This window comes from Peromyscus leucopus, chromosome 5 (assembly GCF_004664715.2).
Source record: "Peromyscus leucopus breed LL Stock chromosome 5, UCI_PerLeu_2.1, whole genome shotgun sequence".
NCBI lineage: Eukaryota > Metazoa > Chordata > Mammalia > Rodentia > Cricetidae > Peromyscus > Peromyscus leucopus.
This window is the reverse complement of record NC_051067.1, coordinates 100,715,508-100,739,881: the sequence shown is the minus strand read 5'-3', so window position 1 is coordinate 100,739,881 and position 24,374 is coordinate 100,715,508. Positions and strand designations below refer to the sequence as shown.

Sequence of the window (24,374 nt, the reverse complement as noted above, 5' to 3'; positions counted from 1 at the left end):
GCTCTTTCCACTCTCTGCTTCTTTACTGGAGGTGGAAGGGGACCAGTGGACTCAGCTGCTGCCTTTCCTTCCTTGGCATGATGCGCTGCACCTCAGATTGTGAGCCATGGGAAACCCCCTCTTCATTAAGCCACCTTTGTCAAGTATTTTGTCACAACACTGAGAAAAACAACTCGGACAATCAGCTTTCTAACCCTGTAGCAAAATACCTGTGACTAACTTAATAGAAGGATGGGCTGGAGGCTCACTGTCTCAGAATTTCAGATTCCTGGTATGTGGCAATGCTGCTTTGAGCCTGTGAAATTCCATGTACCAAGTTGGGGTCATGTTGCTGAAGAGGCTGCTCACAATATGACAAATATAAAGCAAAAGAGAGAAAGTGCGTGTGTGTGTGTGTGTGTGTGTGTGTGTGTGTGTGTGTGTGTGAGAGAGAGAGAGAGAGAGAGAGAGAGAGAGAGAGAGAGAGAGAGAGAGAGAGAGATTTGAGGAGACAATGGTCTCAATAGCCTCTAGAAAAGCCCACCCATGCAATTTAACTTCCTTATACAAGATTCACCTCCTAAAAGTTTCATTCCTACTTCCTGGTAGAGCCTGCCTTAGCCAGACTGATAAGTGTTCACTAGAGACACTCTAGACTAAATCCTTGCACTGGGCTGTTTTGGAACTCAATTGTCCCTTTTCCACCTGTATGGCACAGCTCCTCTCTTCATCTGTGATCACTGCACTGCAAGTTTAATTCATTCTTCATTTTCTAAGTTTTCTTCACCAAACCCAGTGTGACTACAACAGAAGCAGAAAAAATAGCTCTGGTGTTAAGTCGAGTCTGTGTGGGACGGCCCCACTCATCGGTTTTGATACTTTCTACAGTGTTTTACTACTGCCTGGGAGCTATGGTGTGATCTGGAAGATGAATAGGGGAATCCACCTGAAACTTATTTGATGAATCTAATCTTATTTCAAAGTACTGAGAAATAGTAAGATTTGAGTTTTGCAGAAAGGAAGCTGAAACTTGTAAAAAAAAAAAATGAGGTGCATGTACATGACAAGGGTGTATCAGATTTTTATGAGTGCAGGACCTAAACCTGAGGTTCCTACCACTGACCACTACCACTAAACACTAAGTCCAGGAGTGGCCAACTGGATCTCAGATTCTTGAATGCGAATCGAGTGATACCAACTAATGTTTGCTAAACATGCCATATTTTGTGACAAACTCACAAAACTGATGTGAAATGTAGAGAATTATTTACATGTAAGATGAAAAATACCTACCATACAGTGAATTTTGAAAATAAGTGGACACTTGTATACAAAGCTCATGTAGCCCGATTCTCCTACAATAAATTTATTTCAGATCTTTATTGGGAGTCACTGTGGTTTTGAAATGAACAGAGGCTGTTTTTAAAGCAGTAGCTTTCTGCTGTTTTCAGAATATTCACTTTGTTTTTTTCCTTTTATTTTATTTTACAGTACCATTCAGTTCTATATATCCCCCACAGATTCCCTTGTTCTCCCCCCTCCTGCCCCCCTCCCCTTTCCCCCAGCCAACCCCCCATTCCCACCTCCTGCAGGGCAAAGCCTCCCTGAGGATTGAGATCTACCTGGTAGACTCAGTCCAGGCAGGTCCAGTTCCCTCCTCCCAGACTGAGCCAAGCGTCCCTGCATAAGCCCCAGGTTTCAAACAGCTAACACGTGCAATGAGCAAAGGACCTGGTACCACTGCCTAGATGCCTCCCAAGCATATCAGAATATTCACTTTGAATACGATTGCACAGGCTGCTTAAATTAGAAGTCAGACCAATGACCACTTAGTAAGAGAATAGGTGATTGACACTGGATCACAGTGGCCACATAGTCTGTTGTCCTAATCCCTCTCCTGAACATAAGTGCCCACTCAACACAAGAGCAGTGCTTCGCTGTTTTCCTCCTGGTACGATGGCATTTTTTGTACCTCTTTTTGGTTGCCAGGCTCGCTGTTAATGAGCTCTTTTCATGCAAACACTCCTCACCACCAGCATCACCAGTGATGCTGAAAGAGAAGCATTTCTGACTATACAGGACATCGAATTAATATGGAATAATACTCTACATTGGCTGATTTCCTCCTCAGTCTTGCAATAATACACGTGTGTGTGTGTGTGTGTGTGTGTGTGTGTGTGTGTGTGTGTGTGTGTGTGTGTATAAAGGGGTGGATATATTCATCACATTGTCAAGAGCTCAGCCCAGTGCTGTAACCTGTGAGCACAGGTCATGCAACTAAAATCATGCTTGTTCATCAGCAGCTCCCCAGTTCCCCTCTCCCATGACTGTTATCTCCTCTCTAAATGAGTTTAGTTATTTTAGATATTGTATGTAAGTGAACCATGCACTCTTTTCCTTTTGTTATTACCTTTTCTTTTACTGCACTGTCTCCAAAGGCTACATATATATAAATACATTTTTCAGGCTGAATAATATTCCATTGTTTTATATATATATGATATTGTAGTTATCTAACATCATTCATAGATACATATATGATTCCTCTCCTGAAAGTTATGAGTAATGTCTCAGTGAACTTGGGAATGCTTGTATGTCTTTGAGATGCTTACCTCACTTCTTCTGGTAAATACTCAGAAGTGGGAGCATGAGATCATATTGCAGTTTGAATTTTTTAATGTTTTGTGGAAATTCCATAGATGCTACACAATTTTTTTTAATTCCTACCTGGAGTATACAATGGTATAATGACAATAATCTAATGTGTTTAAATAACTAAAACTTGATTTATTTGCTGTCTGTACTCATTTTTCCAAACAGAAGTTTTATTGTTTCCCACCTTAAAGTACAAACCCTCTCAATACCATTCCAAAGCCTTTCTATTCCTAACTAAACTGGTTGTAACTAACTCAGCACATGGTATTATATATGTACATTCATTCATTCATTTACATTTACAATTATATCCAGTCGCCCATTCACATTTCAGTTTGTTCTCCTTGTTATAGTGATTAAGTTCACAGTTTTCAGAAATTTTTTTCTTACAAAGATACATCCCATGCCTTGTATTTGTGTTCTATTATTAGAAATATGACTGAATAACCACAGGACAACCAATCCCTCCATAGTTAGCTTAGCTATACTTTAATACAAGCTATGTTGCTATGATAAATAAAGTCAGACAATAGACCTTGGAGTCAACTGTAAAGAATAGTTTCTTTAAGAAACCAGAGTAGAAGCAACCATAGCTGCTTAACGAGGTTAATGTAAAACTATGTCATCTTTCAGAGAACCTTGTACTAATTTGGAGAGTGGACTGTGTTTATTGGTTTTTTTTTTCTGTTCTCTTTTCCTCCCTCTCTCTCTCTTTCAAACAGATACTTTTCCCCTTAGAGAAATAATAAATAAACAGGGACTAGCAGAATGCAGACAATATTATTTATTAAAGCAGCCAGAACAACCAGTGAAGCAATTAGAGGCAGAAGCTGAAAACTTGTAGATGGAATTTTTGATTCTCAAAGTGTATGCAAAAAAAATGCTAAAATGGTTTCTTTAGGCAAAATAACAAAAGCGAGAATGAAATTAAGCAGTGAGAAAGAAACAGTTGGAGTTCAGTGAAATATAATAACTGATTCATAACTAAGGGGTTTATTTCATTATGTATGGCTCTAAATAGCATCTTCACTTGCAGTCAGCTCAAAATTGTATCCTCCTGTAAATTTTCCAGAGAGAGATGGCAGACCAGTGTTGAACAAAGCATTTTTTAATACTATAAAAGTGCATTTGCTCCTGCTAAATTTGAAAAATCAAACCACATTACCTTTCTCCAAGGACAGCCATTCCCTATGGTATTCTAAGTAACACAGAGACTGTTGGCAGATCAGTTTGAACTCAACTTTCTTTGCTCTTGGATCCCCCATTAAGTTCGTTTGATAAGGAGTGAAATGTTTTCTAAAAATGAGGGGAGATTTAGTGTGGGCCACCTTTGAGCTCTGTAGAGCATCCAGAATACCCAAAGTTCCATGCTGATGTGAGGACACTTGAGTTCACGAGCTCCTCTATGATCCACCCATGATTAAAAATACACCAATGCTTGGTTACAACAATCTGTCTTCCTTTTACTTGATGATATCATCCTTGATTTTATAGTTAATAAGCCCATTAAAGGTAGAAGAATTAGTGATGGAAATGAAATCTTTGTGTAGTCAGCCCATGAACTAGCGTGAAGTCACTCTCATTTTATCTAATTGCTACAAGGCAGAGTGTATGGGTGATGAAGCTGGAAACACCTACTCTAAAGAAGTTCACTGACTTCCTCACTAAGAACACAGAGAGTTGGCATCACACAGTTTCCATTCAATAACCAATGCCATGGCCCTTCAGGATTTTATTCTGCCTCAGAAACACTTTTAAGATAAGATTCCTAGATTATTTCTGTAAACTTTTGTTATACAGCTTCCTGTGATGGGAATTGGCATTGCCTTGAGTTGCTAGTATCTATGGGTCACCTGTGTGCTGTGGCATGTATACAGAAATAGGAACACGTCATGTGTGTCAGCACTCACGAGGCAGAGACAGGGAGATTCTGTGATTTCAAGTCCACGTTGGTCTACTCTGAGCTCCAGGACAGTCAGATCTACACTGAGAGACACTTTATCTTAATAAAACAAAACAAAAGAAAAAACATTCAAATGTTGGTCATTGATCTTCACCTTCCATCTTGAGACAGAATTTCTCCTATTCACTGCTAGGTACACCCGAACTAACTGGCCCTCAAGTTTCCAGCTATTCTCCTGCCATCATTGTTCAACTCACAGCAGGAACACTACTCACCTTAACATGACTTCTGGGTTTTGGATTTCAAGTCTTCATGTTTGTGTAGCAATTCTTCTATCCACTGAAGTCTCTCCCTAGGGCTAAAATTGCCCCCCCGTCATGTGTTTATGGAGAAAGACACAATTGCCATGCAAACTATGAAAGGAGAATGCTGGCAAATGCTGTAGAAGGACCTGCTTGGAGAGTAGAGTTTGTTTCCTTCCCAGATCGACACTGAAACCCTGACCTTTTTCCTGCTTCATGTTACTCCTGATCTCAGTGATGTCTATTCTAAGGGCTTTATGGATCTGAGGTTGATTACCACCTTTACCAGGTTCATCTCTCCACTTTCTATGATTTGATACTTTCACTGATTCTGGTTGCATTTTTCAGGCTAAAAGCATGAACAAAATTTCTCATTGAGTATACTCACTCTAGAACATTCAGTACACTCTAGAATGCATTCACTAGTAATTGAGTGTGCATTCAGCAAGAAACATTGGGATAGTTTGTTAGTCTTTATTCACAAGTGTTCAGCGTTTAAGCAGTGGCGAATTCATCCAACATTCATGATGCTTTATCATATTAATCCTGGGAATTAAATATGTTCTTATTCCTAGTAACTAATCTGTTACAGGTTAGACTGTTCAGGAAATGGGCATTGGAGTATAAGGCATGTTAGATTTAGATTTTATGAAAAGAAAGAGGCAGAAGCCAAAAATGGAAGAATAAAATATTAAAATAAAAAAGCAAAAATACTTCATTTAACCTAGTGGGTCTATTTCAGATAAATACTGTCAAGTACAGGAATTCTTCCTCATGCAAAATTGAAAAGGTCTCTGTAACTGTTTACCTAATAACAGCTAGATTTGGGACAGATCTCTCTGACACCCAGGAAGTCTACAAAGAGTGAACTATTTGAGGTGGATTTCTGGCCACATCCTTCGTAGTATCTGTACCAGCATTATTCCTTTAAGGGGAAATTCTGGACTATATCTCATTCTTAATGAATAAGCACATTGGAGACTATTTTAGTTGTTTATGTTTTGATTGAATAGAATATCATACCACTGACATCACAATGCATTCACTAGGATAGTGCTCCATTGATGAGATAGATTCCTAGGGTACTAGCATCTTTCCATAAATTCACAATTCTAGCTTTCTGCTCAAGTCCTCAGACTGCTACCACATTTAGGATCACATGTATTCTTCCTATAAGTACTCATACATTTGTTGGATAGTCTCAGATGCTAACACCAAAATAACAAATCAAATGGCCTGAATTCTATCTCTGTGGTATTGGGTGGTGAAAGTGACTGGCGACTATCACTAACTATTGATTTGCATGCCTTAATGAAATATTTTAAAAGGAGAGATCTAGTGTGGTGAGGCTAGAATAATAGTTATTAGAGATATAAATAAAAAAGCAAGTGTTGACAGAGTTTTAAAACAGATGTTTTACATCTTGTCATTGGGAAAGTATCTGTCCTCTTCAGGAAACAAAACTTAATAAAAATGCTTATATTTTGAAAGAAACAAAGGTGCTTGAAGAAACTGAGTAGACAGTATTTTACATCATTTTACTTGTAAGGCTGAATAAGCCACTTTATCTACATCATGGCAAGGGTGTGCTGAGGTCTTTTCTGATATTGAGATATTTTTGGGCATCATTTCAACAAAGTATTTTTTCATTAGATTTTTACCTTCCAATTTGAAGCTGTGCTCTGACCAACCAATTTTGCTGTTGATGAAAGATAATTGGATTTGACTTATGGTGTAGAAGGAAAACATAGAATCATCTCAGGGGAGCTCACATGTTGAAAGTGGAAAATTTCTGTTTCCCTGTTCTATAAAATGTCTACTAGATCCACTCTGTTAACAGCATCTGACTGCAATCAAAGGGGATGCCTTGAGCTTGTTTCTCTGCCTTTTAACAAGTCCCTGGGTATAAATCTGATTTGTGATCATCTACACATGGTATCAGCCTTATACTTGTTGTATAGTACTTTCATCCAAGATAAAATATCCCATGTTGTAGAGAACCTCCTTAAAACATTAGTCCTAAAGGCAGGTGAAACATTGTATCTTCTAGAGAAATTTGTTAAACTCACGAAATAAAAACTTCAGAAATTTCTGGAAGTCCCTGGAAATAATAAGATGCACTATGCTACCTCATACTCCTTCCTCCCCATGGTTATGTATGCAGTAAGGACTGCTGAGAAACAATGCACAGGCCAGCTCAGCTGTGTAGAAAGAGTAACAGGACTGTGCTGTTTTCTGAGGTTTTGTTTTTTTACTTACGTTTTTTCTAAATGGAGTATGCTGGATGTCTCTACAATTTTGTTCAAGTGACTGCAGAACCTGGAAAAACTGTTGCTGCTATTGATGCATAACACACTGCTATTATTGGTCATATATATATATATATATATATATATATAATTTGAATGTTTGGAAACTAGCTGTGCTGTCAACTTTGGAAAAAGTATCCCAGTTTACCGTGTTGAGTTGGCATTGTACAGAAATTAACAGTCATATTGGTCTAGAAATGTTGAACTTTTTTTTCCATTTGTACAGGGGTAACTCACTGTATTAAATATGTAAGGTCTTATCTATGTGTGTTTGATTACAAAAATTAATAAAGTATTCTCTAAATAAAAAAAGAAGAGACAAAACAGCTATGAGACTCAGAAATTCACTTGGCAACTTGTTGAGCTTTCTTCAAGTTGTGCAGTGTGCTGGAGGTTTTGAGATTTCATGAGCTCTCACCCACCCTGGGGCAGAATTTTAGTGGTGCAGCTGTCTTTTAGTCATTTCTACTCCTGTAAATATCCCTTTACCCATATTCCTATAAGCAATTCAATAATAACTCATTAGCTTATCAAGTTGGACATTGGTGGTATCATTAATTTGGTCTGTCATCCTCAGTTACCTAGCAGGTATGCACAGACATTTGAATCAGACTTCTCAGGAAGACTGTCACACAATAGTAATAAATGACAATAACATTTATGATATGATAGCAAATGGTCAAAATCGTGAAAGACGTATTCAGTGATAGAAATGACAGTAAACGGCTTAGTTGCCATCCCAAGGGAAGGATCTGGTATTAGACAGGGCAGGTGTGGATTTGATGAAGGTTAGAAGAGTGTAGTCACAGGTCTGGCTCATGCTTTAGCCAAAGAGGAAGCATTCAGGCTAACATCTACTGGAATTAAATGTATGATATTGGACTTTGTATAAGAAAGTATCTAATGGTGTAGAACAGCCATTCAAGTAGAAGATGGGAGTTTATGGTATTAAATATTTTGTGCCCCAGAAAAAAAAATCAAATATGGCAGAATACTGAGGTGCTGTTCTTAAGTTATTTCTTTTGTATATTAATCAATTAAACATGGGATTTTTGATATCCTTGTATTTCTAATTTCCAACAGATAGCGTAAATATCTTACTAGCAAGTAAATTCCCAGCACTTACTACAATAACTTATGTTGCTGCTAAATGAGTCTTATGTCCAGCTAAAATTCAAAAACATAAGTAAATTTACAAAATTTTCACAAAAAACGGCTTTGATACAATTATTCACTATCATTTTATTATTGTGGGGTATGCATGCTTTTTGTGCATAATGTTCTGCATTATGTAGAAAATTAACCAAAATAAAAATAGAGATGCTGATCAAAATCAGTCTTCCTGATAGCTACTTAGCATTTGTAGTGTGTTAATTATTATAATACCATGGTCAGGATATTATTTATATAATTTCAATGGCTTTATTGATGTGAAAATATATACTATCTTCATTTACAAGTATAAACATTAGGATATTGAATGCAGTTTAATTTTATATGGATGATTCTCCTATTTAATAAGAATAACTAAAGGGGAAATTAATATAGTAAGCTTATCAAAGTAATAAATGTTAGAAATGATACAATAATTAGTTCAATGTTATACTAAGCACTAACACTGGATGTAGTCTATATTGACTGCTGAATGGTTAGATACAGTTTCTGTCATTTTGTCTGTATAGCATTTGCCTAATTTAAATGATATTTGTAGAGAGAGAAGTTAAAATTGGTATGATCAATAGTCCTAAAAGGTAATCATTTAAGAAGAAAGCCACCTTAGAATAATAGGTTGTCTTGATATCTTTGTGTTGGGATAGTCCTATCGACACTCACTGAAATTAGTTTTAATTCCTGTCTTTAAGGTAAATAATGAAGATTTTAAATAGTCTTTCAAAGACTTTGCATTTTCTAAAATTAAACTATCCTAGATTTCATCTGTAACATTCTCCCTGATTTTTTCTTGGCACACATTTTCATTGACTATTAAACTTGCATCAAATTGTGTCTTTCTCTGTCCCACCAGCCTGCTCCCAAATAATGACTCAGAGACTTCCTAATAATTATGAGAGATCAGCCTATAGCTTAGGCTTGTTCCCAACTAGCTATAATAACTAAAATAAACCCATTTACACTAATCTATGTTCAATAATGTAGCATAAACTCTATCCATCTTGCACCTCCTGTTTTCTCTCGGTACTTCTCCTGCAAGCCTGGATTCCTCCTCCTCTTTCTTTCTCTACCTAGAAATCTCACCTATACTCTAGCCAGAAGGTTTCTCCAGTCTTGCCCAGCCCCAAGTTCCCACAGTCGCTTACAAAATAATCATTTAGAAGATTAATATTAATTACCAATTGCACAGTCTATGATAGGATTCTTGCTAGCTAGCTCTTATAACTTGACTCATTTCTATTAAATCTGTAAGTTGCCACATGGCCATGGCTTACTGGTATTTTTACATCTTGCTTCTCCCGGCAGTGCTGGCATCTCTTTCCCCTCTGCCTTTCTTCTTCCTGCCTCTCTCTTCAATTTCCCACCTAGCTATAACCTGACTTGCCATATGCCAAATGGCTTTATTTATCAACTAGTCACAGCAACATATATTCACAGCATACAGAAAAAGATCCCACATTACTTCTCCTTTTCTGTCTAATCAAAAAGGAAGGAATTAACTTTAACATAGTAAAATTACATATAATAGAACAGCTATCAAGCCAAAATTACAGTTATAATATCTAGTCTACTTGTGTTTGACAAAATTAAACAAAATATTCTATCTATCCTGTATTTGTGAGTTTAAAGATTCATTTCTAATTTATCTTTCATCATGACTAAGGAAAACTATAACTATCCAGTCTTCAACTATATCAAAGAGCCCAGAAGGGTATAATGGTATCTAAATAAAAAGGAAATGAATTATAAGCAACTTTCAAAATTCTGGAAATGACAAAGACAGCTGCCTGCCTGGACAGTCATCCAAAGTTCCTCTGTAATGTTGGGGCATCCATCTTCAGCTAACAGGCCTAGAGTTTTTTAGTTGCTTCTCCCTGTGTCCTAGTTAAACAGAAAGTGCAAACAAGTGACTTCCAAAAATATGAGTTATGACAGAAACAGCTAGCTTCCTGTACCATCACCCTAGGTTTCTCTGCAATGTCGGGGCATCCATATTCAGCCAATAGGCCTTGAGATTTTTAGTTGCTTCTCCCTGTGTCCTGTAGAATATTTGTCAGTCTACTCTGTGAAGCAGGAACCTGAAGAACCAATTTGCCCCATTTTGGAAAACTCAGTGATCATTTTCCTTTGGGTCCTGAATGTCTATTTTGCACAACATATTTTCAGCATTCCAGGCAAGAGCAGCCTCTTGCCCAAATGGCATTTTTGCCAAGAAGAAGATAAACTCCACATGGAGTGTCTTCGATGCCCATCCTCCTCTCTGAAGTAAATCAGTGCTGCCAAGAGCAGATGTGTCCAATTGTCTAGAAAGTCTAAGTTTTTAAAACATTTTAATGTCATATTTTGTAGATCTTTGAAGTGTTTGAAGATCACCTACTTAATTGAAATATATCTATGTATACCTAGAAAACTTAACTAACATGTCTAGAAATTTGATTATCATGGATGACTAATTATTAATCTATATTTCTTAATTATACATTACAATTTCAAATGAGCTACACAAACGTACCTTAAACAAGAGCAGAAATATATTATTTTTTAAAACTATTTCTTCATATTCTTCATATAACTGTCTATCCTCCTTTTCCTCTCTCTTTCAAACTTATGTACATTTTTATATACACTATAAACAGTTTAGAGTTTTATTCCATCCTAATCTGTCTCATTGTGAATCTATAATTCGTCTCTGACCAGGAGAGATTTTAAACTGCTAAGCTGTGTGGCTAAGCCCAGCAGCCTTGGCTGCTGACTCTGCCCACCTCAGCTTTTCAACATGGCAGGGGTACCCAAGAGAGTCATGCTTAAACTAACTCTGGGGTCCATGCTGCCATCAGGGAGCATGCAGCTGGCCCATAAACCCTTTTTATCTGTATGAGTAAAAGCCAAATCCACCACGCAGTGTGCTGCATGATTTGGAGACACCTCTGTGTACCAAGGCAGGAAACTGGCATGCTGTACTCAAGCGTGTGAACCCACCATACTGTAGACAAGATACTGTGCCACAGTGTCTCTGTATCTTGGAGTCTCTATATCTCAGTGTGCATGAGACATGAAGTAGAAAGCTGTTCTTAGCCCATTTTTAGAATTTCTTTTAAAGTTCTCTCATGTTTTAGGTGGAAAGTCAAGCCAACACTTTTTGCAGCCAAATGTAGCCAGAAGGTTTCTCCAATCTTGTCCAGCCCCAAGGTTCCACAGACACTTATAAAATAATCATTCAGAGGCTTAATATTAATTACCAATTGCATGGCCCATGCCAGGCTTCTTGCTAGCTAACTCTTATAACTTGACCCATTTCTATTAGTCTAAGTATCACCACGTGTTCCATGGCATTACCTGTGTCCCATTACACATTGTTCCTGGGCGGCATGCTGGAGTCTTCCCTACTCTGCCTTTCTCTTCCTGCCTCTCTCCTTGGATTTCCTGCCTACCTCTAAGCTGCCTTGCCATAGGCCAAAACAGCTTTATGTATTAGCCAATGCTAACAACACATATCATAGCATACAGAAAGACATCCCACAGCACTATACCTCCTATTTAGTTATTGGCTATTAAACTTTTCATTACACCAATCACAGCACTACACCTTCAGACAGTGTACAATACTACAACAAAATTGTCCTGTTTTAAATTCTTCAGACACACAGAACATTTGTCTATGCTGAATTTTTCCACTTAGCTATCTTTAGATAGGAATACATTTTTTGTAGAATTTTATTCTTCTTGGGTCTTTTCTCTTCTCACTGTTAGCTCCAAGAAAACTATGTATTTATATTGGCTTCACACATATAAGCTAAATTATATAAGAGAAAAATCATAACTATATAATGCCATGTCTTATGTACAGTAGGGAATTGCTAGGTTATTAACAGAGCTAGTACCTTTCATACCTAATCTGTACCTTTAATTTTGTTTTAATCACTTTGATCAGTGTCCCTCAAGGGATAGATCATCAAACCATAGTATTCTTGGGAGATGAGTCATTTTGGAAGTAGGGTATAGTGGAAAATTTTAGGGCACTGTGAGCTTGCTCTAAAGCAGTGGTTCTCAATCTTTCTAATGCTATGACTCTTTAAAATAGTTCTTTATGTTGTGGTGACTCCCACCCGTAAAATTATTTTGTTGTTACTTCATAACTGCAATTTTGCTACTGTTATAAATTGTAATGTAAATATCTGATATAAAACTCCAAACCAGTCATGACCCACAAGTTGAGAACCACTGCCTTAGAGCATGACTTTTTGTCTTCCAGTACTGCATAAACTTGTACATGATATAAATTGTAAAGTTATTTTAAAAATGTGTATGGGGAATGAGTTGTAGTAATACACATATACACACATGCATGTGTACACACACATATACACCACACACACACACACACACACACATAAATACACACAATGTACATATACCTCTTACACAAAGAGAAAGAGAAAAATGACAAGGAAACTGAACTACATTTGGAAACCAAATTATCTATATTTGATCCTAAGTAAAATAAAAGCTACACCTTAAAAACACACAGCTGGAGTTTTCTTTCTCCTTCCTCTGACAATGAAGGGAGGAATGTCACAGCATTGTGTTTTTCTTCATATGGAGCTCAGATAGCAGAATCTTTCAAATGCCTTTGTTGATGTTTAATACAAAGATAGCTGCCCAAGTATCTTCCACAATAAAAAATCTTTCCACTGGGCGGTGGTGATACACGCCTTTAATCCCTGCACTCTGGAGACAGAGACTGGCTATGATCAAGGCCAGCCTGGGCTACCAAGTGAGTTCCAGAAAAGGCGCAAAGCTACACAGAGAAACCCTGTCTCGAAAAACAAACAAATAAACAAACAAACAAATCTTTCAATGTTACTTTGGATTGTAATCTTAGAAACTACAACGTATCACCTGATGTAGAGAGCATGTTAACATTTGCACTTAGGTGGGTGTTTCTTTGATGACGTGACCTTAGAGCAGACATAACTGTACTTAACAGAGAGGTTAGAAACTAAGGAGTTAAGCCTCTAGAAAATTATCTACTGTTTCACCAATATCACCATTAGAAGAATGCAGTTTACACCATGCTGTCTGTTAACTGGATCATTATAATAATTAGTAAAGCTCTGAAGTGTATCCCTTATTCAACCTGCAGTTTGAGTATGTGGCCCTCAAGTCACAGGGACTAACAAGAGACCCTGATAAATCCTGAAGGTGATCATAATCACCAAATGATTACATTCTGATATTCTTAACTGCAGAGAAGGAAAAGGAATTCAGTGGGGGTGGACGCTTCCTGTCGGTATATAGCAGGGGGCTTGGTCAAGGAAAAAAAGTTAAGAAGTATAGTCTATTTGTGCATTATAAGCAGCAAATCTGATGTGAACATTTTGCATCTAAACTCATGAATAAAAGAAGTACGAGTTTTGAGCCAGATAATGTCTTGAGAGTATGAAGTAGAATTGTGTTTGTCGAGGTAGCACATTAATCAGGTAAAAGTTGTTTTTAATAATCAGCAACAATAGTAATGTAGTAGCAGTGTGCTATTTCTCCCCACAATAGCATTCATTCAGTTGTTTTCAGAAAACCAACCAATGTTATTTTCTTAAACTGACTTCTGATATCTGAAAACTCCTTTGAATTGAATAAAACCGATGACATGATTCCATGTCTGGTCACCGTGTTTTGTGCAAAATTACCACTTTGAGACATGTGCTAAGCAACTAATTTGAGAATTTTCTTGAGTATATAGCCTTAGTTCCACAAAGAAAACTGGTTCAGTCCCTAGCACTTATTTCCAGGAAGCATAACTATAGTGTAGAGGAAGCCTGGCAATAAAGCCAAGCAGTGGATTTTACAGATTACAAATAAGAAATTTCAAAAGGATTTCTGTGAATACTGGTTATCAGAGATAAAATGGCTTCTAAAACCTATCTTACACTTGAAAGGAATTATTTCCAAAACTCTCATCATTAAAACTGATATGACCATGACCCAAGAAGCTCATTTTCTCACATTCCACTTCCCCTGTATTAATGAGAATTTTTCTTATTGTGGCAGGAAGGTGATTCTCCAATGTGCATATTATTCTGCTCAAAACTATAACTTTCATCTAAAACATCATAAGTAATTGTGTGAAGGATCCACAAATATAATACATAAAATATCAAGGAGTCAGGATATTTTAATCATGTACATAAAAATCAATGTTTGAGCTAGCATATATTCCTTTTGAACATTAATAATAGGACACTAACTTTTTCATACTCAGTAAATTATTATCTCCACATAGAATTATTAAATAACAGCAGAAAAACATCTACCTGTTTTGATGTTATAGTGGATGAATAAAACCTTCTTTTTTGAAAGTAAAGAGCAGAGGTCAGGTAAATGTTTGAAGAATAATAGGAGAGTCATTCTTCAGAAAGAAAACTCAACAAAGACTGGGGCCAAGTGGTAAAGATGACTTGTGGAAGAATCATGCCCTAGAAAGCCAGTGCAGTTTCTCTCCTCCTTTGCTGGAGTCTATGTTCTGTTGAGATACCCACAGTCCCAGAGGTGAATAGCAATGAACACAAATACCACAAAGAGTTTGGGAATAGTGTTACAGTCTTTTTAAGACAGTTTACTCTTCTAAAAGCTACTAAAGTATTTGAATTAGGATCTTTACTCACCTCTTTCTATTTCTGGACTCTCTTTCCTACAAGGAGTCTGGTCCCTCAGAGATCTCAACATTTATAGACTCACTTTTATACCTATTATCAGTTATTTTCAACTCACTACAAAGCAATACACTGTAAAGTAGATATGTTTTACAATTTACAGAGTGGTAACTAAGACTAAGAGTTTGGTGTGATGATCCCCTTTCCTTTCTGCCCAAACCATCCCACCCACATTGAGTTTCAGCTGCAGAGTCACTAGCTTTAGGCCAGCATGTGTTCTACCCTCTGTAATGGTATTCAGTGCAGCATCAGAGCAATCTGGAGTAGCTTAGTGACCAGGGTATGTTTCTGAAGCATTTGCCTCAAATGGTCATGTTTTCAGAAATTATATGTTACATCAGATTCTAAACTTCAAGTCATTACTCCTGATTTATTGTGTTTAAGCCAACTTACATTTCTTTGAGTGTTTTTTTTCTCTTTTCTGTAATTTGCTAGTGATTAATCCTTGATAGGAAATTATGAACCCAGACCAGTGACCCTTGTACTTTATGCCAAGGGTTATGAAAATGTAATGTTACATGGCCAGGAACTTTCCTGATAGCCTAAGAAAAAACACACAAACTAGCCATGCTCTCAAACATGAGAGCAGAGTTTGTGAGAAAATGAGGTGGATTAAAATTTATCCAGAGCTATATAAAAATGATGAAAAATAGAAGACTTTATTCCTGGCATTTAGAAGCCTAAATCCTAATTATCTTATTTAGTGAACTGTCTTTACTTAGATCTCACATTTTAATACTTAGAAATTACTAATATATTCAAATTTGTGGATTCCAATTGAGAAAAAAGTATTACCTCTTAGACTGAATCTTGTCTGTTCTGGAGACTTTAACAAAGTACCAGATGGGAAGCTTAAGTCAACAGTAATTTATTTTTCAGTCTTCCAGAGGTTGGGAAGTCTGAGACCAGACTGCCAGCAAAACAATATCTGAAGAGCTCTATCTTTTGCTTGACTATAGATTGCTATCTCACTGTCTTTACTTGTGGTAAGGAAAGGTGTTCAGACTCCCTTGGATTTCATTTGTAAGAGAAGATCATTCTTCTTAGCCATTCACCTTCCAATTTATTGGGGATTTGGATTCCTAAATACAAGTTTTGGGGCCACAAAACATCCCAACATAACACTCAGAATCCTCTTTGTACTTCTAATACTATGTATACATGTAGCATCCAAGGATGACATTGACCTGTAAATGATATGAGAGCCCTTGAGGCCGTACTTACTTCATATTGGTCAGCACAGTGTGCCCTATATATCATCTCATCTAATTCTCACAATAATATTAGATATTATTACTATCCAATGCTGAACATTTTCTCTTTGATCTATGAATGAACTTCAGAAGGAATCACACATACATATTCATTCTAACTTTCTATTTACTAGGTAGAGTTTATCAGTACCATATTATTTTAAGAAATTCTATTTTATTCATTATATAATAGTTTTGTTTAATCTGGGAGCCTTACATTGTAGACTCAAAATAACTTTGATTCCATCCAAAAATGTAAACTATTTCATAAAGTTATGGAAAGCAAAGTTTATCCACTAAATGCTATTCTGAATTAATATGAATAAAATAATATGTAAGATTACCCTACAATAGTTTTATAACATTTCACATATCCTCAGTCTCTTTCCAGAATTTCCATGTTTCCTCTATATATCATGGTTAAAGCTAGGATGTTTATATCTGTACTAAACATATGCAACTCTTTTTTCTTATTTCCAAAACAATGACAATTTATATTGAATTAATACTGCATTAGATATTATAGGTAGTTTAAAAATCATTTAAAATATCTGTAGAGTTGTAACAAAAATTAAATTTTATTTACAGATGCTATACCAGTTTATATAAATGATGACAAATATTCTAATTCCCATGCACTTTGTGTTCCTAGAACCTGATAAAGCACAGAAAGAAAAGCTGTCTATCACTTACTGGCAAATATCCAGTGTTGAAATGTTCTTCCTGAGCATAATGTTGTCCAAATTTTCTCATAGGCTAGCCACTCTTCAGAAAATTTATCTTGAACTCAATCTGGCAATGAAATATTTGAAACAAACTTCTTTAGCAGCACCAAAGTCTTTCTTGACACAGTTCAAGTGGAAAATAGCCTTCAACTGAGTCACTTTTCCCATCAAGTTTCTGCCATTGTGGAATCATATAATGTTATTATGGTTTTAATTATGATATTAATAAAAGGCTGTATTTATTGCTTATTTAACAAATTCTTATGGCTCACCACTGATAGTCTGTAATAAACTGGAATTTTGAAAGTTGAAATAAATAGTTAGGACTTTACTAGAGTTGTGGAAGTTACAAAACACCAACAGCATTTATATATTTATGCCTTTTACACACAGTTAGAGTTGTGTCAATCTCCATTACCCTTCAATTAGATTAAGATTTAATCTTTTGAGCAAATTTGACAATTATTAATAAATGGACCTGTCCTTAGTACCTACGAAGAACCAAAGACTTATGTATGATTTATTGCTAGTTTGCAAATCAATTTCCTATATATAGGCACTTCATAATTTCCAACAAAGAAATAAAGGTTAAATGAGTTCATAAATTAGCCCAGAAGCAATAATCCACACTAAACTACAAGTATAATGGTCTGTGGAGAAGGCTCAGTGGTTATAGCACTTGTACCACCATGAGGATCAGAGCTTAAATCCCCATCTATAATTTCAGTCCTCAAAGATGAAAACAGAGAATACCCAGAGCAAGTTGGCTAGGGAGACTACCTGAATTAGTAAACTATGTATAATATTGAGAGATTCTGTTCCAAAGAATAACGTGGAGGGAGTGTTAATGAAGATTCGAAATCAGTCTTGAACTTCCAGATCTGCTTATACATACATGTAAATATATCCACATACGCACATACTTATACACTTGCATATATGCAACACACACATACACACAAAGCAAAATGCAATGCAAATATATTCTGAACAAGTTTCTTGTCTTCATCACTCAAATTGGAAGCAGGGAATAAAAACGGAACTTTGTTTGAAATATATTATACTGTTCTGACTAGTTTAAACTAGAGGTTCCAGTCACTCACAGCATAACCACCAGATAACCATGGAATGTTCATTGGACAAGTGGCTCACTGGGCATCAGTGATTTGACTCGTTCTCATTTACTATGGCCTCTGAGAAACTTGTTGCATCAATGTTTGCAATACCAGCAGCACAAAAATAAAATTACTAGAACCCAGAGATGCCTGAAATTGTATTTAAGAAATTATAGTGCAGGAAATGATAATTGATCCAGCAGGTAATCTACAAAGACAACCAAACCAAACTAGTGGGAACTCATGAAATTTGGACCAACACCTGTGGAGCTTCCATGGGACTGGGTTAGGCTCTTTGCATAAAAAAGACAGTTGTGTAGCTTGATCTGCTTAAGGTCCCCCCTGGCTGTAGGATCAAGATACATTCCTGGTGCAAGGCTTTTTGGTGCCCATTACCTATGGTGGGACAACTCGCCCAGCCTTGAGGCAGGGGGGGGGTGGGGCGGTTGGCTTGAATTGCCTCTACTGAATGTACCAGGCTCTACTGACTCCCTGTGGGAGGTCTTACCTTCTTGTAGGAGGGAATTGGGGGGCCGGGGTGGGTGGGTGGGGAGGCTGAAGGGCTGGGAGGAGGGAAGGGGGGATCTGTGATTGGTATGTAAAATGAATAATAAAAAAAGAATCAGAGCATATACAGCATGTAGGTCAAAATTTTACAGAGATATTTTATGGCTAACTTTGGAACCTCTGTGGTATACTCAGCCATTATTTCACAGGAAAAGGTCATTGGTTTTATCTTTAGTTATTCTGGATTCAAACATTTTATAATCAAAAAAACCTCCCTATGATCAACATTTTGTTGAAACTATCAATACCAATGCTGCAGAGTTCTTGTATCATTTGTGAATTCTTCAATTATTTTGTAGAGTTGAGGTGGACTCTTTCTTATATTATATGGCTAGTAGTCACTGTCTAAGTTTTATTTGTAGCTGAGCCATTACTAAATCAGAAGTTATAGCTTTAATTGTTTCATTTTATTGAGGATTTCATCAACAAATAAATGTCAATAACATTAAGTAGCTTTTAGTACTATTCCAAACTCTTTAATGGTGATTGTTAATTGGCAGGGGCTTTAATAATAATATCCAGCTTTTTGCTGGTCTTTGAATCTAATCTAAAAATTGCATGTACAATTTCTAATGAATAAAAAGCTGAAAAGAAGAATCATAATTTACCCAATCATACTTCTCTGCCTACCTATTGAATTCATGATATAGTTAGTGCATATAGTGAGAAAATAATGCTGGCAACTCCACTTAATAGAAAATTGTATAACATACAATTTTATCAAAATCCAGTATTTCCTTGAGCAGTAATGAATAAAATGTTGTAAGCACTCTTTGCATTGGCCTGAGTTTTTTTGTTTTATACTGTATCATGTGGCAATGGCTAATTATCATAAGTTGTCTAATAAATGTGATGGATTGTCCAATTAACTCTTCATCAGCATCAGTTTTTGAAGATGCTGCCTATTGAAACCGGTGATGGTTTATGACCTCCATGTTGCATATGTGTCTAATTGCTCCTTGGACAATAATTATTAAGTTTCCTGTGTCTCATTCAGTCATTTTGTTTTACAAATTATGATGCCACAGAGTTTCCCAATTCATTTGGCTTTACAACTATGAATCTCCCAGGATTACTAAAGGTCTGTTGTAGAAGGTATGCATCAAAGAAATCTACAAGGAAATTATAGGTCTCTCTGTTCTGCAGGTTCTCCATTGACCGTCACACTGACTTGGAAAGACAGTTCAACATCAATGCAGATGATGGGAAGATAACACTGGCAACTCCACTTGACAGAGAATTAAGTGTCTGGCACAACATCACTATCATCGCTACTGAGATCAGTAAGTGTCTTGAGTTTGTTTCTTCCTTCTGTGAATGTATTCATTTGGTACTGGTTGATCACATGATAAATAGTCTGTCCTGTCTAGATATTCTGTTTTGGGATTTATTTCATTGTATCATCCCAACATAAAATACTTTACACTCTAATAAATTAACAAATATAAATAATACATGTAAAAAGGAAACTTTTTCATATCTGAGTATTTTTGTGAATTTTCTTGTTATAGAACCATTAAACATCTTTAATAAAAATTCAATATGATTTTTTGTGAAATCTGCTGTTTTATAGTGAATCAGTTTGTGGTGTTACTAAAACAACACTTCTGTGTGTGTTTGATAATGTAGAATTTTTATACTTAATAAAGCTAGTACAACAGCTACACAGTGAAAGCTAATATGACACAATCTTTGCAATCTTGCACTTCACTTCACTAATTTTTTTTCTTAAAAAATTGTGAAAGGGAGGATTCAATTCCCCACCAACCACAGAGAAAGCCAGGTATTGTAGTGTATGCCAGCAAGTTTGGATTTGTGCGCAAAGACAGACAGATCATGAGAGTTCGTGGACCAACTAACCAGTCTAGATGAAACAACCAGTTCAAGCTCAGTGAGCAATCCTGCCTCCAAACATAAGAAAGAGAAGTGACTGAGGAAGACATCTCAGGGGTACTCACTACCCTTCACACGTGTCTATGTTGGCAAGTGCACAAGTGAGTTCATGAGTAAGCGTGCACGTGTAAGTGCATGCGCGCACACACACACAAGCACTATATGAAAGAGAACATTCTTTTCATTTGATTTTCAAACAAAATACACATTGCATAGCATTAAAATGTTTCAATAAAGATAAGATAAAGCCTTCAAAACTGCACAAATTCAAATGAGATGATACTGAATTCTAGAAAGACAGTGGTAAAGAGAATGTGAAAATGAAGATAATACTAATACCTTTGGTTTTAATCTATAGCCAAAAAAAAGTGTTAAAAGAGGAGCATTAATAAAGCATCATGGGCACTTCTGTATACCACAGAGAGAGTGCAGAGGAAAATTAGAGCTATATACTCTAAAAGCCACTCTTTGTTCTCTGGTATCAAATGTGAAAACAAGGGAAGTATCTCTGAGACATAGGTATGGACACAGATATAGATACCCAGGTATAAAGAAGGATGCATTTGTGAGCTATGAAGAGGATATCCTGGTTGGAGCCTTGTGAAAATAATTATATTTGGATGTGGAGGGGCCTACTCATTATCCTAGCACTGAGGAGATGAGCGGAGGGAGATTAGGATTCTATTTAAACAGTGGCTACCTAATGAGACCCTATCCGAATAGGAAACACACACAAGAGAATCTAAATACAGAAGAACAGCATCTGTGTCTATTGAAAGCATGTTTAGTTGAAAGAATGTCTGGGTCTGGGAGGACACAGGCCTTGGAAACTTCCTTCTATGGTTTCAGATATTATTTTCTCCCCTCAGGCCTTAGTGTGGCTGTAGTTTCTTCCCTGTAACATTAAGGGAACAATAAAACAAAGCACATCTTTTTGCTCGTCTGGGTTTATTAGAAGTCTTAAGCCCATTCAGAAGTGTACAGACATGAAATGCTTATAATTTATAGTGCTGAAGCGCCATTATCACCTCAGCCTTTAATAGAGAAGAAAAAGTATATCTTGTTGCATTAGCTTAATACCATGTAAAGCTTGAAAGAAAAAAAAAGATTCTTTTATAAAGGACATAAGCAGTAGTTACTTTAAATTTTTTTTTTCATGAATAGAATACGTTCTACTCAAGTTAACCTTAACCTCTGCTCCATTTTTAATGAGAATGATGCCTCTGCTTTAATATTCATCAAGGTTGTCCCAATTATAAGCAATCATGTATTCCATTCTAAGGAACAAAAGTAAATGAATTCACCAAACAGGTGTTTAAGAAACATTTCAGGGCAATCTAGAAACAAAAGATTCATTTTCAAGGAATCTCAAAATGAGAAAGACAAAAGAAAGCAGATGTTCTGGGGCAAGGAGCTATTAACTCCATGAAGACAAGAGTACCAAAGCGCTGTCAGGGAATTTGTACTTCCACTTTTTGCTTCAATAATCATTGAATCTTTCATTCCTAACACCCATATTTTCAGTGTGGATACCGCAGGGAGTACAATAGCCCAAAGCCCTGCTTTCCTTAGTGTTTTCCTCCTTTGGCCCTGGAAGCACCTCCCTGTGAAAGAGAACATTGTGGTGGGCTAAGATATCCATAGAGAGAGGTACAGAGGTGAGGGAAACCATGAATGGCTGAAACTCAATCTGTTCCATGATAGTGGGGGCAAAAACATGCTAACAGAGACCTTCTCTTAATGAATTTAAGATGATAGTAAAAATTATTTCATAATATAGATGAAAAATAACCCTTCCTGTAATAGTGAAATATCTAGTTATGTTTATGATGATTATTATTACAAATATAGGAAATTTTAACTTTAAAAGAATATTAAGAAAATAAGAGTTTTTGTAAGCACTCAGATTTGTCTCTGACAAATGTTGAAATATGAGTCTCTCTCTCTCTCTCTCTCTCTCTCTCTCTCTCTCTCTCTCTCTCTCTCTCTCTCTCTCTCTCGGGGGGTAATAAGTGTGGGCATATCCACCTTGACTAGACTGGCTGGCAAATGCCAGTGAGCTTCCAAGACCCTTCTGCTCTGTCTCCTGGTGCTGAAGTTGGGTTCAGGAATTTTGAATGTAGGTCTCCTCCATTATATAGCAAGCAGTTTACTCATTCACTCATGTCCCCAGACCATTTAATTAAACCTCAATGACTTTAATTGGCTCATTTTAGCCAAGAAAAATAATTTAGGTAAAATTGTTAAATGCTAAGCTATAAATCTATTGTCAGTCTGATTTTTTTACATTCATGTTCTTAATACCAACAAAAATGAGTATATATTTTGAAATTTTGCCTGAAATGCTGGGTTAGGCATAAATCTCAAAACTTTAAATGTACAATTAAGATATCCATTTTTAAAATCATGATGTAAAATAGAAATAATAGGATCATCAGAACTTAAAAGAAGTGGAATAACTGTGAAAATATTTTAGAGAGTTGTTTTTACTCAGTTTGATTATGAAGTGTCTAATCCAATATTTATCTTGAAAGTTATAGACCAGAAATATTTTTCTCAGGAAAAATATTTAAAAAGATGTTTGTTGTATTTGTCTAACATAAATAAGAAAGCCATCCATGGCAATAGAACAACATAGAAGAAGGTTCTAATAATGGTAGAGAAATATTCATTTCCAGGGGAACAATTTAAAATTCCTGTCTGGATGCCATCTCATCAGACAAAAAGATTTAAACAAATGAAATTAAGCTAAGAAGTGGATTTTAGGGAAGTCCATCTGTTACCTCTTTTGTGAATGGAGATGTCATCCTTTATCCTCTTGTGTCAGATTAACTTAAATGAGGCCAGGATGGCTCTCTGTGTGCACTACCAAAGTGTTGCAGTGATTATAGATTGAGCCTGCCATCCTGATCAATTGGCATATCTCATGAGACTCATGTACCTGCAGTTAGATGTCCATGTGTTAGCAAGAGATTAGGCAGAAGTGCTAGATCTCTGCTAGCAACCAGCCCAGCTCCAGAAACTATACCACCTGGCTGTTGTTTATCAGAACAGTAAGTATTCATTGGAGTTATAATACGTTGAACAATTTAATAATGGGATGGAATTATATAAGTCTTACAAAGCATTTAATCCTTAAATCACTCTTTGAAAGTAGGTACTACTATAGAGATATCCCAGACAGTGTCACTCTAACCTGGCTTAAGTTATTTGTTCAGTGTTTTGTACACACCAAAGGTTGGGGTATAAAAGAAAGCACAAAATCTTCAGTTAGACCTTCTTTCTTCCTCATATACTGCTCAGTTTGAATCCTTGTCACTCATACCTATTTCCTGAAGTGAGCTAAGTGATTAGGTTGTCTCCAGAGAAAAGAAAGCATGAGGATAGTTGGTATACACACAATTATATATTATATAGTATACATATATACATATATATATTCATATATATATATAACATATATTTACATAATTAAGCATATTATGGGAAACCAGATCCCTGAGCATACTCAGTTATGGTCAATTCAAGAAGGAAAAGACAGTAGACATGTTTAGAACATGCTGAAGTCAGGATCAATGTTCACATATTCAAATGGTTAAAATGGCTGGCTGGCAGAATTTCTTTTGGGATTGTCTAGCTTGGCACAATGGAAGACAGAAGACAGGAATGTCTCTGGGCATACTCAACTTTCTTCAAAACTTTTTCTCAGAAAGAAAAAAGGAAAGGACACTTGAAGGCATTTAATGTATGCAATTATATCTATATTTCAAAATAATAATACATATCATAGACA

At 36.3% G+C, this 24,374-nt stretch overlaps 1 protein-coding gene across 3 annotated transcripts in view; it reads left to right on the top strand.

Annotated features, from left to right (window-relative positions):
- Cdh8 (cadherin 8) overlaps window positions 1–24,374 on the top strand; it is a 368,270-nt gene that overhangs the window by 226,743 nt on the left and 117,153 nt on the right. For all 3 annotated transcript variants that reach the window (XM_028890179.2, XM_028890178.2, XM_028890177.2), the window contains exon 8: window positions 19,835–19,971. In XM_028890179.2, the coding sequence (XP_028746012.1) occupies window positions 19,835–19,971 (137 nt within the window). The remainder of the gene's footprint in view (window positions 1–19,834; window positions 19,972–24,374) is intronic.